The sequence below is a fragment of the Rhinopithecus roxellana genome, chromosome 8 (genome assembly GCF_007565055.1).
Source record: "Rhinopithecus roxellana isolate Shanxi Qingling chromosome 8, ASM756505v1, whole genome shotgun sequence".
Taxonomy (NCBI): Eukaryota; Metazoa; Chordata; class Mammalia; order Primates; family Cercopithecidae; genus Rhinopithecus; species Rhinopithecus roxellana.
Window position 1 is genome coordinate 100534036 of NC_044556.1, and position 18874 is coordinate 100552909.

General features: G+C 37.9%; 2 protein-coding genes across 3 annotated transcripts in view; one reads left to right on the top strand and one right to left on the bottom strand.

The window, feature by feature from the left end:
- GPR137B (G protein-coupled receptor 137B) overlaps positions 1-14733 on the top strand; it is a 77468-nt gene extending 62735 nt beyond the window's left edge. The window contains exons 6-7 of the mRNA XM_010384666.2: positions 3550-3665; positions 6759-14733. Of these exons, the coding sequence (XP_010382968.1) occupies positions 3550-3665; positions 6759-6867 (225 nt within the window). The 3' untranslated portion in view covers positions 6868-14733. The remainder of the gene's footprint in view (positions 1-3549; positions 3666-6758) is intronic.
- Positions 14734-16005: 1272 nt separating this feature from the next.
- Positions 16006-18874, bottom strand: part of ERO1B (endoplasmic reticulum oxidoreductase 1 beta) — a 67725-nt gene continuing 64856 nt past the window's right edge. The window contains exons 16-17 of one of the 2 annotated variants that reach the window (XM_010384668.2): positions 17548-17604; positions 16006-16929 (exon numbers count right to left, since the gene is read on the bottom strand). In XM_010384668.2, coding sequence (XP_010382970.1) covers positions 16923-16929; positions 17548-17604 — 64 coding nt within the window. In that variant the 3' untranslated portion in view covers positions 16006-16922. Of the gene's footprint in view, positions 17605-18874 lie in introns of both variants that reach the window. The other variant, XM_010384670.2, reaches the window with a different exon arrangement.

Here is an 18874-nt window from a genome sequence, read left to right on the forward strand (position 1 = left end):
ACATTTTCATCCATATCTGTATTAAAAAATTGATTTACATTGGTTTTTACCTTTCTCTGGTATCTCCTTGAGTAGGTTAATAATCAACCCTCTGAATTATTTATCTGGCAATTCAGATATTTCTTCTTGGTTTGGATCCATTGCTGGAGAGCTAGAGTGGGCCTTGGGGGGTGTTATAGAACCTTGTTTTGTCATATTACCAGAACTGCTTTTCTGATTCCTTCTCATTTGGGTAGACTGTTTCACTGGAAAAATCTAGAACTCAAAGCTGCTGGTCAGATTCTTTTGTCCCACAGGGTGGTCCCTTGATGTGGGGTGCTTCCCCTTCTCCTAGTGATGGGGCTTCCTGTGAGCTAGACTGCAGTGATTGTGATTGCTCTTCTTGGTCTAGTCACCCAGCAGGGCTAGCAGGCTTTGGACTGGTGCTGAGGAATGTCTGCAAAGAGTCCTGTGATGCAATTCATCTTCAGGTCTCCCAGCTGTAGATACCAGCACCTGCTCTGCTGGAGGTGGCAGGGGATTGAAGTAGACTCTGTGAGAGTCCTGGTTGTAAGTACATTTAGTGTGCTGGCTTTCTTAAATGCTTTATGCTAGCAATGAAGTTGCCACCATGGACAGACTCAGGACCACTGTTTAGCCAAGATGCTGGAGGCAGTAGAATTAGCTGTTGTTTTTTCCTTCCTTGGAGCAGGGGATCTGTCATGAGTTGTAATGTCCTGAGTTGGCTGGCCTCCAGCCAGGAGGTGGCGCTTTCAAGACAGCACCAGAGTTTTTCACCTGTCTCTCAGAATTTGCAGTGACCTGCTGCTTCTTTCCAAGTGTCTGTGAATTCTTTCACTTTTCCTGGTATGCTCCTGTGGTGGTTCCTGGAGCAAAAGTCCATGGTGTGACTCTCCACACGCTGTTCTGTCTGTCCAAGTGGGAGCTGCATGTAAGCCCTGTCTCTTATCCACCATCTTCCCCTCAAAGTATTTATGTGTAAATAGATGAACAGAATCTAGATCCAGATGCAAATCTGGGATCCATTCCCTGCCTGTTGCACTTCCACTTCTTCAAGAAACAAATTCTCTGCTCTTTAGCCCCAAACCTCTACCACGATGGCAGTGCCCATAGGGATACTCTAAAGAAATTTTTGCCCAGACCCATGTCTTGGCGATCTTCCCCAATGTTTTCTTGTAGTAGTTTCATAGTTTGAGGTCGTAATTTTAAGTCTTTAATCCATTTTATTTGATTTTTTTATCTGGTGAGAGATAGGGGTCTAGTTTCATTCTTCTGCATATGGATATCTAGTTTTCCCAGCACCATTTATTGAAGACACTGTCTTTTCCCCAGAGTATGTTCTTGGCAGTTTGTTGAAAATGAGTTCACTGTAGGTGTGTGGATTTGTTTCTGGGTTCTCTATTCTGTTCCATTGGTCTATGTGTCTGTTTTTCTTTCTTTCTTTTTTTTTTTTTTTTGAGACAGAGTCTTGCTCTGTCAACCAGGCTGGAGTGCAATGGCGCAATCTCGGCTCATTGCAGGCTCTGCCTCCTGGGTTCACACCATTCTCCTGCCTCAGCCTCCTGAGTAGCTGGGACTACAGGCACCCACCACCTTGCCTGGATAATTTTTTGTATTTTTAGTAGAGATGGGGTTTCACCGTATTAGCCAGGATGGTCTCGATCTCCTGACCTCGTGACCTGCCCACCTCAGCCTCCCAAAAGGTTGGGATTACAGGCGTGAGCCCCCGTGCCTGGCCCTATATGTCTGTTTCTATACCAGTACCATGCTGTTTTAGTTACTATAACTCTGCAGTATAATTTGAAGTCAGGTCATGTTGATTCCTCCAGTTTTGTTCTTTCTGCTTAAAATAGCTTTGGCTGTTCTGGGTCTTTTGTGGTTCTGTATAAATTTTAGGATTGTTTTTTCTATTTCTGTGAAGAATATAATTGGTATTTTGATAGGGATTGCATTGAATCTGTAGATTTCTTTGGGTAGTATGGCCATTTTAACAATATTGATTCTTCCAATCCATGAACAGAAAATATTTTTCCATTTTTTTGGTGTCCTCTTCAGTTTCTTTCAATGTTTTATAGTTTTCATTATAGAGATCTTTCACTTCTTTGGTTAATTCCTAGGTATTTATATTTGTGGCTATAAGTGGGATTACTTGTTAATTTTTCAGATTGTTCACTGTTGGCATATAGTTTCACTGTTGGCATATAGAAATGCTACTAATTTTTCGTGCAACTTTACTGCATTTATTAGTTCTCACACTTTTTTGTGGAGTCATTAGGTTTTCCAAATATATCATCTGCAAACAAGGATAATTTGACTTTTTATATTCCAATTTGAATGCTCTTTCTTTTGTCTGATTGCTCTAGCTAGGACTTCCAGTACTATGTTGGGTAACAGTGGTGACTCTGTGTTCCAGATCTTAGAGGAAAGGCTTTCAGTTTTCCCCTATTCATTATGATACTAGCTATGGGTCTGTCATATATGGCTTTTATTATGTTGAGGTATGTTTCTTCTATCCCTGGTTTGAGGGTTTTTATCATGAAAGAACATTGAATTTTATCGAGTGCTATTTTCGCATCAATTGAAATGATCATATGGTTTTTATCTTTCATTCTGTTAACATGATGTATCACACTGATTTGTGTATGTTGAGCCATCCTTGCATCACATGGATAAATCCCACTTGGTCATGATGAATAATCTTCCTAATGTATTGTTGAATTTAGTTTACTAGTATTTTGTTGAGGATTTTTGCATCAATATTTATCAGAGATATTGGCCTATAGTTTTCTTTTCTTTTTTAAATGTGTCTTTGGTTTTAGTATCAGGGTAATACTGGCCTCCTCCATGAGTGTAGAAGTATTCCCTCTTCCTCTATTTTTTTGGAATAGTTTGAGTAGGACTGATACTAGTTCTTCTTTAAATGTTTGGTAGAATTCTGCAGTGAAGCCATCGGGTCCCACGCTTTTCTTTACTGGGAGACTTCTTATGGCTTTGATCTCTTGCCTTTTTGCTACTCCTTGTTACTAACAGTGAAAGTCTTTAGAAACCTTAAGAGAGCTCTGTTTTAGGGACAGAAGAACTGAAGAAAAGCTGGGAGAAAACATTGCTTTCTCAATGGATCAGGGAGCAGAGAAATTCTAGTCAGGTAGAATAAAAGACTTGTTAAATTGGTCTGTTCAGGTTTTAGAGTTCTTTCTGGTTTAGTCTTGGTAGGCTGTATGTGTCTTGGAATTTGCCCATTTCTTCTAGATTTTACAGTTTATTGGCATATAGTTACTCATCATCTAGCTTTTCAATAAGGGATTAAAACGATGATGACTCAACGTTGCAAGCAAGACTCTGATAGAAGATTTTGCCCATACTGATAAAAGACAAGGCTAATCCCTCTCAAACGTAAGAGTGACTGAAATGAATATTCCAGCTGAACAGATATAGCCTACATTCAAATGAATAGAACATCTTTAGTCTCCTACAAGGAAGAGATCTTATTTTTGTCTAGTGCAAGGCACGGTGTCTGTAAGTATGCTGAATGATTACCTGTCTTTCTAGACCAATCCTGGAATGGTCCCCAGCCATGGATTCAGTCCCAGATCTTATTTCTTTGACAACCCTCGAAGATATGACAGTGATGATGACCTTGCCTGGAACATTGCCCCTCAGGGAGGGTAAGACCCTACTTCATGTTAGACAAGCCTCATTAGGAGGGAAGGGTTACACCAGTGAAACAGATTCAAGCTAAAAGAAATTCCTACATTAAAACTGTGCAGCCTTCGGTGGTATAAGACTGGATTATCAGTAGATCATTTTACTTATGGGAAACATTCAAGAATGAGAAAGGACATCAGATTTTTTAAAGCCCCACAGCATTATTGTATACAGTAGTGTTTCCTAAACAATATTCCATGAAGCACTATTGTCTTAATAGCTATGCTGTGCAAAAGGAAATGATGATTTAAAAAGAAAATCACCTTTTTTATTTTTTGGAGACAGGGTCTTGCTGTGTTGCCCAGGCTGGAGTGCAGAGTGGCGCGATCTCGGCTCACTGCAACCTCCCCTTCCCAGGTTCAAGTAATTCTCGCGCCTCAGACTCTTGAGTAGTTGGGATTACAGGTGTGCACCACCACGCCCAGCGAATTTTTGTATTTTTAGTAGAGATGGAGTTTCACCATGTTGGCCAAGCTGGATTGCACTCTTGGCCTCAAGTGATCTGCCCACCTTGGCCTCCCAAAGTTCTGGGATTACAGGCGTGAGCCACTGCGCCTGGCCAGAAAATAAACTTTTTAGAAAATGCCAAGAGAGCCCATAATATGCTAATGTGTGCTCTGAATCTCCAAGAGGGAAATATAGCACTTATCTATGGAATCACTCAATGGAACATGGTATCTTTAATCACATGTTCTAAAGCTAAAGAGTAAATGCAGTAGTATTTATTTATTAGAATAAGTTATACATTATAAAGGACCAAGTTTTCAAATTTGAACGATGTCAGTTCTTAATTTAAAATTTCAGTTACATGAAGGATATTTACTTTAGTCTTAATTTTCATGAATACTTATTTAATAAGTACTTCTATAGCATCTACTCTGTATCAGACACTGTTCTAAGAGATTCACAAATATCAACTCATTTAGTCTTAACAGTTCTGAGAGGTCAGTACTATTATTAGCCTCATAATACAGATGAAACTGAGGTATCCAGAGGGTAGGTGACTTGTCCAAGGTCACACAGCTAGCAAGTGGTTAGGCTAGAATTCTAACTCAGGCAGTCTTGTTCAAATCTGTTTTCTGAATCACTATACTATGTAAACAGTTTGTATATAAGTACCCTGTCACTTATGTTATACTTTCATATGAGTTTTAATAGGAAGAGTCTCCTTGCTTGAATCCACATGCAGATCTGACCCAGGAAATTTGGAGAGGGCAGTTAAATACTAAGAGTTCAAAGCAGCATACATAGAGGGTGTAAGATAATACGTGAAGCATACCAGTCTGCTGCCATTGCCTAATTTTCAGTGAATTAGGAAGGCAAATAAAAAGAGGGAAGCACCTGAAATTGCAACCATCGCAGAGACCCACCCCAGGATTCCAAGTTTTGCCTACCTCAGCATGGGCATGGTCTGCAAACAGGAAGGGTAGTAGCTATTGGGATTCCCTCCCTTCCCTTTTCCTCAGCCTGCTGTGCTCAGCCATTCTCCACTACCCGACGACTATCTGTTTCCCTTTCAGCCTGTGGCTGTGAGACAGTGAGGCCAGCAAGGCCAGCAGGGGTGAGAGGAGCCAAAAGGGCTGCAATAGTGCTTGCCGAGCCTGTCTTCTCTCTGCTTGTCCTCCCAGGACCCCCATCCTGTTCTTGGGAAAGGGGAGCTTCTTAGAAGTGAAAGCTTATCTTATGTAATCTTTTTGAGATTAAAGACTTAGCATTAACAACTTTACAACTTTTTCCCTCTGGAATGAAATGATAAAAAAGATACGCTTAGGCCGGGCGCGGTGGCTCAAGCCTGTAATCCTAGCACTTTGGGAGGCCGAGACGGGCGGATCACGAGGTCAGGAGATCGAGACCATCCTGGCTAACACCGTGAAACCCCGTCTCTACTAAAAAATACAAAAAACTAGCCGGGCGAGGTGGCGGGCGCCTGTAGTCCCAGCTACTCGGGAGGCTGAGGCAGGAGAATGGCGTGAACCCAGGAGGTGGAGCTTGCAGTGAGCCGAGATCCGGCCACTGCACTCCAGCCCGGGCCACAGAGGAGACTCCATCTCAAAAAAAAAAAAAAAAGATACGCTTGCCTTTTTACTCCTTGTTCGTAACAGTGAAAGTCTTTAGAAAACTTTGAGAGCTCTGAAAAGAGCCCTTGTTTTAGGGACAGAAGTACTGAAAAAAAGCTGGGAGAATACATGCTTTCTCAGTGATCAGGGAGCAGAGAAATCCTGGTCAGATAGGATAAAAGATGGTGGCTGAGAAAAAAAGAAGAAAGCTGCCCAATCCGCTGAGCCAGCAGATATAAAGAATGTAAGCTGCAAGCAAGCCAACAAACAAGGACTTCTTGAAGTCAAAAGCTGTCCTTTGGATCACTCAGATTTTGAGCTCCACCTCTTCCCTAAAACTGTTCTTTTCCAGTTACCCCACTGCATTTCCTGTTAGGTTTTTGCCCCTTTAAACCCCTATTCTCCTGGAGCTGTCCTACCCTCTCACCTGCCAGAAATGACTTAGAGCTGAGGGAGTCCTCACTACCTGTATCGGTGAAGATCCCCTTTCTACTACATAGAGGAACATAATTATAATGAAAACGACTTACATGTATTGAGAATTAACTATATATTAGATACTGTTCTAAACACTTTACAGGTATTAACTCAGTCCCCACAATAGCCCCACGATGTAGTTACTAATAGTACTCCCATTCTAAGTGGAGGAAATTGAGGCACAGAAGTTACTTGTCCAAAGACATCACAGGTTGTGATCTGTACTCCTCGTTAGGATTCAGATACAGTTTGTTGCTAAAAACATTTCCTATACATAACTGGCTGGGTTCTCTAGTAATGCTATATACTTCTGTGCTCTAAAGAGTTCAGTAGAGTTGTGGGTGGGCATTTGGTCCTGTGCGTAGCATTGTTTTGTAGGAAAATGGACTTTAAGAGCCATTTTAAAGAACTTTAGAGTTATCTACAGTTTGTGTAAAATCTCAGCTCTGTCTACCTAAACTAGACATGTTGTACATACTGTAATGTTTCAAGTCACTGAAATATTTTTTTCTTTTTAAGTTTTGCTCCAGATTACTATGATTGGGGACAACAAACTAACAGCTTCCTGGCACAAGCAGGAATGTTGCAAGACTCAACTTTGGATCCTGACAAACCAAGCGTTGGGTAGCATCAGTTAACAGTTTTATGGACGATTTCTCAGATGAAGAGCTTCAGAAAAGTGTAGTGACCGCTGAATTTTTAGGGCACTTTTCCTTAAGAAATAGAACTTGATTTTTATTTGTTACAGGTTTCCAAATGGCTCCAGAGGACTAAGCAATAATGTAGATTGATAAACCCTTATTTTAGTACTAAAGAGGGAGCCTTTGCTATTTCAGTGGGTATAATTTAAACTTTTTAAAGAAAATCTGTACTTTTATAAAGATGTATTTTATCTAACTTAATAATGCTAAAGCATACTAGGTTTTTTTTTTTTTCTTGAGAATGTTACTGCAATTATGTTGTAGTTTGCACAGACTTTTATGCATAATTCACTTTAAAAATATAGAATATATGGTCTAATAGTTTTTTTAAAGCTTTTGGACTAAAGTATTCCTCAAGTCTTACCTCTTCAGGTCACTGATGGTCACTCCGATTCTGAGTGCCGCATTGGTAGACTCCTAAAATACAATTGACAACTTAGAAAGCCAATTGCAACTCCAGTGTTGATAGTGAAAATGAAATAGTGTAGCAGCAGACTGTAAGGTCTTCAGAGATTTTTTTTTTTAAGGTTCAGGCAGTAGGTCCCTCAGAGAATCTCTTAAGGTTTGCCCAAAGAAAGATTGGTACTTCCTTTCAGTAGGGCGCTAATGTATACACATTAATGATAACAAGTTGATAACATTAAAAATGTAGCTGACTTATCCTATTAAACCTCCTCTGCTATATTCACAGATTCTGCATAGTTTTTCTTTCAGCCTAATGAAATCTAGTATGCATTACCTCAGGGCTACATCAAGAGTATACCCCTTTCCCAACTCACTGAATGTTGATTACATTCAAGGAGAAAATAAGAGGTTCCAAAAAGGGCATTAATAACAAATATCCCAAGCCCTTAAGCTAAGACTATGTGGAATCCTAATAGTTTTTTCTGTAATCTCCAACTATATTTAAAATAATGCCCTTACTTCTAAATAGCTCTGTAAAGAGCCTATTGGAAGCTGCACATTTAAAAATGGCATAGCACTGCAATATGCTGTAGCATGATGCCTGTCAGCCATGTAAAGGGTATGTTCCAGACAAGTCCTTGTAAGTCATCTTTAAGTAAAAAACACGTTATGAAATACTGCCGCCCACACCAGAAGTGCCATTCTAAAAACTCCACTGTATATATCCTGGAGCCATAAAACTACCTGTTGGGAGGCTAAGTGCTCTGCTTTTCTATAAAACAGAGAGAAGGTTCTAGAGGAAGTACTGTTACCAGAAACAAGGTACCTTTCTGCTATGCCTAGGAATGTTCATTTGGGGACAGAGGGAAGGTCCAGTGAAAAGGAACTCACATTAACAAATCCTACTACATGATGCAACCCATTTCAGATGACTCTTCTCATTTTGATCTTCAGGAATAACTGATCCCTGGGCACTGATTTCACAGAGATGAAGTCTACTATTGTTTTGGTAGTATTTAAAATTGGGATCTCAAGTTTCAAATCAATCATCATTGGGCTTTTCATTTGTATAGAACACCTTTACTCTGCGTAATCCTACATAACATTCTTGTCTTTCAGTACATGAAAAAACTGGGGTTACAGCATTTAAAATAGTTGTCAGGGAAAATTCTACACTGAAGTGTGAACCCTACACTGTTTTTCAAGTTGCCTTAACACATTATAAGCTATTATTCCAAATAGCCTTACCAGGTTATTGTGGTCACACTGTATTACTAATACTTGGGAGAATTTAAAGGCAGACTCAGCATGTTTTAAACTCCTTTAAGTCACATCTTCAGAAAGGCCTGCAGTCAGTCCTTCAGTATTAGGTCAGCTAAGGGAAGATATATTTTTTAAAATAGTGATAAGTATCACTAATACCATACTCATCCTATAATAAGTAAACATAGTTCTGTTGTTGCTGGCAGAAAAATTGGAATACTCAGCATTAACTGATAAAAGTCAATCTACTTTTATGATGAGGCTACTGGGATTTATTTGAACTATTATTTTTGTTGCATAGTATAAAAATGTTCTAAGTGCCTATTTTTCTCATTCCCCTTTTAAAAATGTAATGCTAAAATTTCTAGAAGTGTTATAAACACAGAATACAAAAAAAAAAACTATGATTGGTTACATCAAACTCTACTTCCCTCTTAGTAAGTAAGGCAAATTAAAATTCCCTTTGGCTTTCTAATTTACTTGTTCTGCTAGGTACACTAACAAAACTACTACTTATGGCTGGGCGCAGTGGCTTACGCCTGTAATCCCAACACTTTGGAAGGCCAAGGAGGATCATGAGGTCAGGGGTCAGGAGATCGAGACCATCCTGGCTAACACACTGAAACCCCATCTATACTAAAAATACAAAATATACCCGGGCGAGGTGGCGGGCGCCTGTAGTCCCAGCTACCTAGGAGGCTGAGGCAGGAGAATGGCATGAACCCGGGAGGCGGAGCTTGCAGTGAGTGGTGATCATGCCACTGCACTCCAGCCTGGGTGACAGAGCAAGACTCCGTCTCAAAAAACAAAAAAACTACTTACGTGGAATATTGAATGCTAAGAGGAAAAGGAATGGTGATTACTGGTTGCAGAATACCCAGTGTTCATTTGCTTTAAAGCAGCACGATGAAATTAAAGCCCTGCTAATTTGAAAGTTAAAGTGTATGGGGAAGAGGGAATCACCGAAAATTTTGTACCATCATTTAGCTAAGTCTGATGCAACACCGCAAAGTTTCATGGGAACGTTTCTGGGTAACTATTGGAAATAGTTTCTCTAACTATTGGAATAGGTGTCTACCTCTGCAGTTCATTGTTTAAGAATACTGTATAGATATTTTTCATTGGCTCTTTATCCTTTTGACAATGAACTTAGTTGAGCTGCTGATTAAAATATCTAGAGTATGTTACACAGAGTTGTGACTGTAAGAAGGTTTGACTGTTACAATATACACATCAATCGCATTTATGCCAATTCTCTCTTGAATGTATCAGGCAAATTAAAAACTTTGCTGGTTAAATTTAGCTGCTTAGATCAGGCACACTCACTAATGCCCCCTCAAATTTCCTCTTTCACCAAAATCCAAGTCAACCGCTCTTTGTTGACCTCAGTGCTGGGCCAACACTTGGTTGAACACTTAATTAAACCTTATCAAGAAGAAAGGAGTACATAATACTAAACCCTAGAACTTGAAAAGCGCTGTTAGAAAAAGGTTCTCACTTTTATGTATCTCATTATATCGTGGATATTACTTGCTTTTAACAGTAAAGGTAAACTCAGAACTAAATGGGTCTAAATATTTGAAACTTTTATCGAGATTTCCAACTAGACAAACTTTATCTAAAAAATACCATTCTTTCACTTTAGATTGTTGCATGATGAAGAATAGACCAGCATAGATCTGATCAGAGACACATCTAATATGCATTCCCAGTTTTCATCTTATGTGAGAATTGTATTAAAGGACATTTCTAACTGTATATCATGATATACAGACATGGGTCCAGATGGAGGAGCTGCTGAAAAGGATCAGGCTAAAATTGTGGAATTCTTCTCATCAAAAAGATTCAATGAATAAACTGATTAAAGTGAGGAAACACTGAACAAGGAACAGGGAGGGTAAGAGAGTGGGATTCAATCTCTTAGAGTACCTATTATATGTGAGACGCTGGGCTGGGCACTTGTCACATTTCTTTGGCTCCTAGTCTATACTCAGGAACACCCACATATTAATGTTACTCTAGGCCCTTAGCAAGGATACATGAAGAACTCTTGCACCAAGGGTCAAAATAAGTTGAAGTCTTCTGAGGATGTCCCTGTGCCCATACCTAGATCTGTGTCAGAGTCCCTGTACCTGTTGCCCGGTTCCTATGGGCCAGGGCACTGATACTACATTCATTCCGTGTGGAGTTCTGAGATTGGCTGCCCAGGTCATTAATTATGGGTTCAGGGTCAGGGTCATAAGATCTAAATCCAGTGACTCAACAACTCCTAATGACATCTACCTGGTTCCTCCAAGTCTGGATTCTCTACCTCTAGTCCTTGAGCTATGGCTGGGCCCTGTCTTCTGTTTTCTCAAACTGATTAATATCTTGCTAATACTAATTCCCTAGCTCCAAACCTGGTCTGCCCTTTTGGACCTTGGATGCCCTACCGTTCAAAATATTACACTTTCTATGTCCAGAACAGATTTTTCTGCCCCCGAACTTAACTGGAGATCAGATGCCTATAAGATTCCCAAAATTGCCCCCTTTTTCTATTGATTCCTGTTACTATGACCTTTTTCCCCATCTATCTCACTAACCTATAACAGTCCCTCCAGTCTCTTGGCAGGCCCAAGTTACAGTGCTCCTTGAAGGGATTAACCGAAGTATATAAAACATGCATTTATCCTAAACAAATAGTGCTTTACCAGGGCCATTAAATATGTGTAACTTAGTATCCTTTGAGTGCTGTCTCCTTGGTGAATTCACTAGCCAAGAGTCTGGGCTCTAGGTTTGCAGGTTTAAAGCTCATCAAAGGGAACAGAACATTCACGCATTTGGAGGTATATTCTATGAAGGGAAGCCACAGCGGAGGTTAAATGATACCAGAGTGTTGCTTGGAATGTTAACTCCGCTCTGACCAGTATTAGGGGAATGACTTTAATTGATTAATAGCATCAATCTATGACGATCTGATAGCACTGTCAAGACAACACTAAGATTCATTCACATTGAGGACACCTTCTGCACTAGATAGGTGTCTAGTTGGCCATTCCCTTTTGGTTGATGTATTTTTTTCTTTTGGTGCATTCTCACTATAATCTAGTTAGGTTGTAATGTCTAAGTTATATGATGGTAGGAATGTTTGTCTGTTTTGTTCACTGCTATAGTCCCAGCTCCTATAACAGTGAATGAATAGTCAAATCCTGGTTTTTGGTAGATTTTTTTTTTTGTTTTTTTCCACAGTAACTTCTTGCACTTGCACTTTTATCCACATATTGATTTTACAAGTTTAGTGCTCTTTTAAGGATTCCTCCCTCTTGTCTTATGAATCTTTGACAGATACCCAACTTTTGGGCAAATAATTTGTAATGGAATAAAAAATGAAATAGGGATTTTACATGAGAACAGTCCTTAAATCATTCCTAGAGACTATCTTAAAATAGAAGCACTGAGATGACATTCTGTCCACACAGGCATTGCCTCCTGTCTCTATCTGCCGTCATCTGTTTGGGCACTGCCAAATAGAACACTGTAATAATTAAAAAGTAATAAAAAGTATATCTTTATCAGGTAAAGTATCACAAGAACAGTGACAAAATAAGTGGTTAAAAGTGCAACCCTTGGGAGAGAACTTGAGTTGGACAGTTTTAGTATGCTCTATATGTTAAGAATTTTTTAAAGCTCATATGGAAAAATAAACAAGTACAATTAGAAAAACTGTACTAAAAAAAAAAAAAAAAACAGGTGGTGGGGAAGAATGAGGGAGAACCAGTGCACTAGATTAAAACTAAAGCCTGGGTAATTAAAACAATGTGGTACTAGTGCATGAGTAAATAGACCAGTGAAATAGAAACAGAATGCAGATGCAGAGCTAAATACATATGAGGATTCTACGATAAGATCCATGTAGCCTCTCAAATTCATCAGGAAAAAACAAACAGTTCAATAAATAATATTGGAACAACTGGGTTAATCATCTATGGAGAAAATTAGGTTAGATCCATAATTTACATCTTATGCCAGAATGTACTTCAAAGGTTCAAAATTTAGATGTAGAATTTAGGTGAATTATTCTATTGCTCTGGATTGAGAAAAACATTCTAATTATGACTCAAAATCCAGGAACCACTAAAAAATTGGTAATTCAGACTACATAAAAATTTTTTAAAACTCATGACAAAACCATTATAAGCAAAAGACAGATGACAAATTGGAAATAAAATATTTGCAACTCATTACTGTCAAAGGGTTCATATCCCTAACAAATAAACAACATATGAACGATACAGTAGAAAAATGGATAGGAACAAAATAATATGGGAACACAAAAGGAAATACAAATGGCTCCTAAACATATTAAAAGGTGATCAACCTTAGGCATCATAAAAATGTACATACTGAGCAGTCAGGTGTGTGCTGTGCACCTATCATCCAGGCTATTCAGGAGGTTAAGGCTGGAGGATCGCTTCAGCCCATGAGTTTGAGGCTACGGTGAACTATGATCATACCACTGCACTCCAGCCTGGGTGATAAGGTGGGACCCTGTCTCTTTTTTAAGGAAAAAAAAAAGGAAAATAAAAGAATGTACACATTGATATATATTTTCATCTATCAGAATGGCCAGAACCCAACATTTTAATAACACATCCATTGGTAAAGCTGCAGGTTAGCAAGTGCTACCATACATTTTGATGGTATGTGAATTGATGACTACCCCTATGAAAGACAATATGCCAGTATCTTTCAAAATTATAAATGCACAGTCTTTGCCCCCAAAATTCTTATCTTTGGGAATGTATTCTGCAGGTACAATATTTATATAAATGTGAAATGACGTATGTACAAGGTCTGGAAACAACTGCACTGCCCATTAATAGAGGACTGGTTAATTCAGCACTGGCACATTCACATAATAGACTACCAAGCATCTACTTAAAAAATGAGAAAACTATCTAGTCATATGTGAAGACTGCCAAGACATACTAGGTGAAAAAAATGAAATATTACATATATGATGTCAATTTTTGAGTAAAAATGAGAGAAAAACATAAGACTTTCCATTTGTTTATGTTTGTACATGTCTAAAACAGTGTGGATGGAAACCTAAGAAACCAAGAACACAGGTGATTAATGGTGGGAGATGTGTGTGCAGTGTAGGAAGCTGGGCCAAGGATAGAAGGAAGACATTCACGGAGTAACTTTTTCTATGGTTTGTTTCTTTTAACCACGTGAATGTATTACCTATTCAAAAAAATTAAATAAAATAAGCATTTTATAAGCTTTATGATGCAATACAAATCAAACAATGCTTTTAATAGTTCCCACTTCGTAGCTGAATGGTAAAAGGCCAACTTACAAAACATCACAAAGTTTCTAGAATCAGTCTTTCTCGTCTCAAATTCTTGCTACACAACCTAGAATTTGTGACTATGGACAGGTTACTTAGCCTTTTTTATCCTCAGTCTTCTCACTTATAAAACAGAGAAGCAATTGTACCTACCTACTAGTGCTGTTGTGAAGATCTAACAGTGTATTTATTTAAACCCAAACTGTGCATGTAAAAGCCCTTCATAGAGTGCCAGCCAATGCTTGCCATTATAAGAAACAACTTCTGATAAATACATCTTCTCCCTTCTCCGCAGGTTACAATCAAATCCTCATGCCACAAAAGGAAACACTTAAAATAGGGGGCAAAACAAGACAGAAAAGATTGCAGAAACATGTACTTTAATTCACATTTTCTAGATTATGGTGGGTACAACAGCAAATTATTTGGAATTCTGTTCGAAAATCAAAGCTTCACCTGTAGATATTACTTAAAATACAGTACACGAGATTTGTGTGTGTTTTTTGTTTTTTTACCAAATAATTTCCATGATACCATGTACCTAATCTGCGTATTTTGGTGAGTAGCTATGGTTTCTGCAGGTACCTCAGTTTGCAAACTACTGAGAGGTTTACTGTGAACTGTTCCCAAATTTTCAGCTGAAGGCAATGCTGACGAAGATCAAAATAGGTGTCCTTTCTTAATTGTGGCACATAGGCAAAGTTGAAAAATATGGCACACAGTTTCATATACATACAGAGAATAAAAATATCGAATAATTCACAATGTTAAAAATGTGAAAACATTTTGACTTGTGGAGTCTATTACTATTCTGTCTGATCCTCCTCATAAGAATCAAAACAGGAGAAACATTCAAAGTTTACCAATTTTAATACATAGTTTGTCTAACTTACATAGATGCCACTTAAGTAAAAAATAAACTTATGCCATTGAAGGAAGGAATATTTTCCTTTTCTTCATTTTCATTACTTCATCAGCAGGTACAATCATTTCTGTCAGTTATATTATCAAGTGCTGAGTTTTTAAATTAGGTGATGAGATAAAGACAAAATGCCAAGAGCACCAGCAAAGCATTTTTACAATGCAGACAGTACTCTAGTATATTATCACTTCACAACAAAAGATGTGAATTGGAAAAACAGTTTATATCACAAGAACCATAAAATGTCACCAGGCTCACACAATCATTTAAGAAATAAAACACATACACAAAAATGTAGGCTGCCCCCTACAATCTAATTTATGATAAAGTTAATCAAAATGAATTTCAGCCTAAGAATACTTCATTTATTTTCTTAGTTGTGAAAAAATTAGTTAAGAACCTTAAAAAGAACTTTCTACTCTAACTAGATCTTTTAATTTCCTAGAACATACTCTAATATACTAGTTTTCCTAAGCTTGAAACAAATCACAGTACAGAAAAAAATAAATAAATGGACATGAGCAAGGATTTTCTCTAGTAAACAGTTTAAATAATAGCCTTAGGCCGGGCGCGGTGGCTCAAGCCTGTAATCCCAGCACTTTGGGAGGCCGAGACGGGCGGATCGTGAGGTCAGGAGATCGAGACCATCCTGGCTAACACGGTGAAACCCTGTCTCTACTAAAAAATACAAAAAAACTAGCTGGGCGAGGTGGCGGGCGCCTGTAGTCCCAGCTACTCGGGAGGCTGAGGCAGGAGAATGGCGTGAACCCGGGAGGCGGAGCTTGCAGTGAGCTGAGATCCGGCCACTGCACTCCAGCCTGGGCAACAGAGCAAGACTCCGTCTCAAAAAAAAAAAAAAAAAAAAATAGCCTTTAACTGAGGGAAGGGTGAAATAACACTATCAAACAGTTCTTTACATTTATAGTAATAAAGTGCAAATTTTTCACATCTTAAAACTCTGAATGAATACTAAGAATAATTCTTACTAATTTACTAAATTAACTGGATAGTCACTTTTTAGACAGTTTGCCTTAAGGCCCCCCCGCCTCCACCATACAATACTTGCATCCCTCAAGAAAAAGTAGAGGAGGCTCCAGTCAAGTCAGCCTTTTAAACAACTTAACAAAAAATATCACCACCATCAATAACACAACCCCAAGTTTACAAAGGTTTGAAATTAGGTGAGAAAATAAATAACTCTGAGACCGTAATACCCCCGCCACATCCCACCGAGAGATGGCTAAGTGTTTTTAAGAGGGGTGAGCCAAGCCAACTAAATACAATGTTTTAGATGTCACCAAATCATCAATGAACACATTTCAGACTTTGGCAGGATAAAATATGGATTTAAGAGCACTTATTCTTTAATTCAGAAAAGACTAAAGAGTCTAAGGAAAAACTCTAGATCTTGTACCTGCATTACTTTTACACAGATGCAACTTTCCAAATTGTATCTGCTGACATTTAAAAAAAAAATCAAGATTTTAAATACTGTTTAAAGATTTTAAATCCCAGATTTAGAAAATGACAGTTTAGGACTTAAGAGTCCTCTGTTGCTACGAATCACGGAAAGTACCGTTTATATACAGTGAAAAGAAAAGGTGAGGGGAGAGGAAGCTTAAAGGAGGGTTGACCTAATCTACCTTTTTATATATTCTGTCAGGGAAAAGCTCACTGAGTTCGAGGATTGCATAGACTGTATTCTAAAATAAATCCTTTAAAAATGCTTACTTTAAGTGAAAATAGCAACTTTTGTGTATATAATATTTTCAGTTGGCATTATAAATTCATATAATCCCATTTAAATTTTATCAAGAAGTAATCTGTGTTAAATATTTCTGCAATGTTTTCTTTCTAAAAGTAACAATATCCAAAATGTCTTTGTCCCTAAAATTTCTAGGGGCAAAGAAAAGCAAAATCAAAAGGAGTTCTAAGTAAAAGCACACTCTTGGGCCAGCCCATTACACACATGAAATCTGGCTGGGTAGCATAGGGGAGAGGTCTTGTTCACCTTTATCAAAGCAGGTCCTTTAGACTGGAAACAGCAACAATAACAGCAACTAAAAACTGCAAATAAAAACCAGTGAAATTGAAGTCCTGGGGAATCTTAAGGAGTTTCTGTAACTATGTATTGCAAGGGCCATTCATCATGGTGACAGTTCCAGATTCTAGAAATATTATAATATTTCTTTATATTATAGAAAGTGACACACACAGAGTGAGACAAGAGTAAAAATGCATTAAAAAGCATTGATAATTTTTTATCACTGACACCAGCCCTAAGCAACATCTGTTCCCTAGTTCTCCTTTTCCATATCAGACTGTGAACAGTGTTATTAGAATGCAGACATAGCCATCTAAAGTTTGACAACTGGAAATAAAGGATAATAGAATAAAAACAAAACCAATTCTAAAAAAAAATAGAATTTTCAGCACATGAAAACACATGAAATTAAACACAGAATTAGTATAACTTACATATTTTAAAAGTATATACTTCATTTATAAATATCTCTAGTTGATAATCTATTAAGAATCATAAATATTCAAGTGAGCATTTAAATTTTCTATTTGAGTTCAGAATTCTTGAAGTCAGATTAGTCTCTTTCTGCTGAATGCTCATAATTAAAAGGCTTTCCACAGTCACTTTATGTCTCTAGTTAGACACATAAAAGCCTTTATTACCTACTGTGTTGTAATAAGACTTTAAAATTCTGCAAGTCTCTTATACTTGTAGAAAGCCTGTAGAAGAAAGAAAAAGCATATTAGTAAAGCTAACATGATGCATACATATTTCAAATTATTGATATTGTTACATAAGCTATCATTTGAAAGCAAAATCTAAAATAAAAAACACCAAGCACTGAAGCTTCCATGTTTAAATGAGTATTCTCATTAAGATTGGTTTAGAAGGGGCAAAGGAAGCCTGTTACTTCATACTATCTGCAGACACTAGATTAATAATGGGAACAGTGATATGAATAATTCTTAATAAAGAATCTCAAATCATTTACAATTGGTATAATAAATTTATTTTGCACAGTTCTCTTCAAATGATTGCTCTTTACTCAGTGTTGCCCAAACACACTAATTTGTCTTATGTTATTAGCTCCCTAAGGGTAGAGACTCTTATTTTGTCTCCTGTTGAGTCTCTCTCCTGTGCCCCATACCCACTGATGCTTATAGTATTCAATAAATGATTACTGACTGATCAAATGAAGTGCTTCTCAGACCAGGCCAAAAAGTAAAACTCAGGGATGGGAAATATAAAAAAGTAATTCTAAAAGCTCAATTATCCCTATGTACAATTCAGGAGTGATAGAAGAAAAATCTTTAACTATTTGATAGAAGAAAAGTTATTCCTTAATCACTTAGGAGGACAGGCAATGTTCTAAGCCCACCACATATATGATCTCACTATCAGGAAACAAACTAGGAAAGCAGTGATTTGCCTGAGTTCATACACTACTAAAGAGCAGGCCAGGATTCCAGAACTGTAGGACCCCTGATTCTGAGTCCATTACTCTAGGGAACAATAAAAGGTAATAAGCTTTAGATATAGAACTAAAACAAGAAAGGCTGCATTTGTGAGTATTTTTTAAGAGACTGAAGGAAATTTTCAATTGTTTTGAAATTCTCAATTGCTTTCATCTTTCTCAACTTGGACTTAAGAGATGCTTAAATTATTTACAATAATTTTCATTTCAATTTATTTAAATTTCATTCAGTATCTCCTGTGTTATCTTTCTACAGGCCTCATAAGTGGACTGAATTTTTTATGAAATGCCAGTTCATGGATAGTCTATATCTATCCTGTGTCTGAAATCTCAACCTACATAGTCATCTTTAAATACAGGGAAGCAACAGGTGAAATCCTTGCTATTGAGATGGGAAATGGCCAGGCACAGTGGCTCATGCCTGTAATCCCAGCACTTTGGGAGGCCAAGACAGGAGAATCACTTGCAGCCAGGTGTTTGAGACCAGACTGAACAACAAAGTGAGACCCCATCTC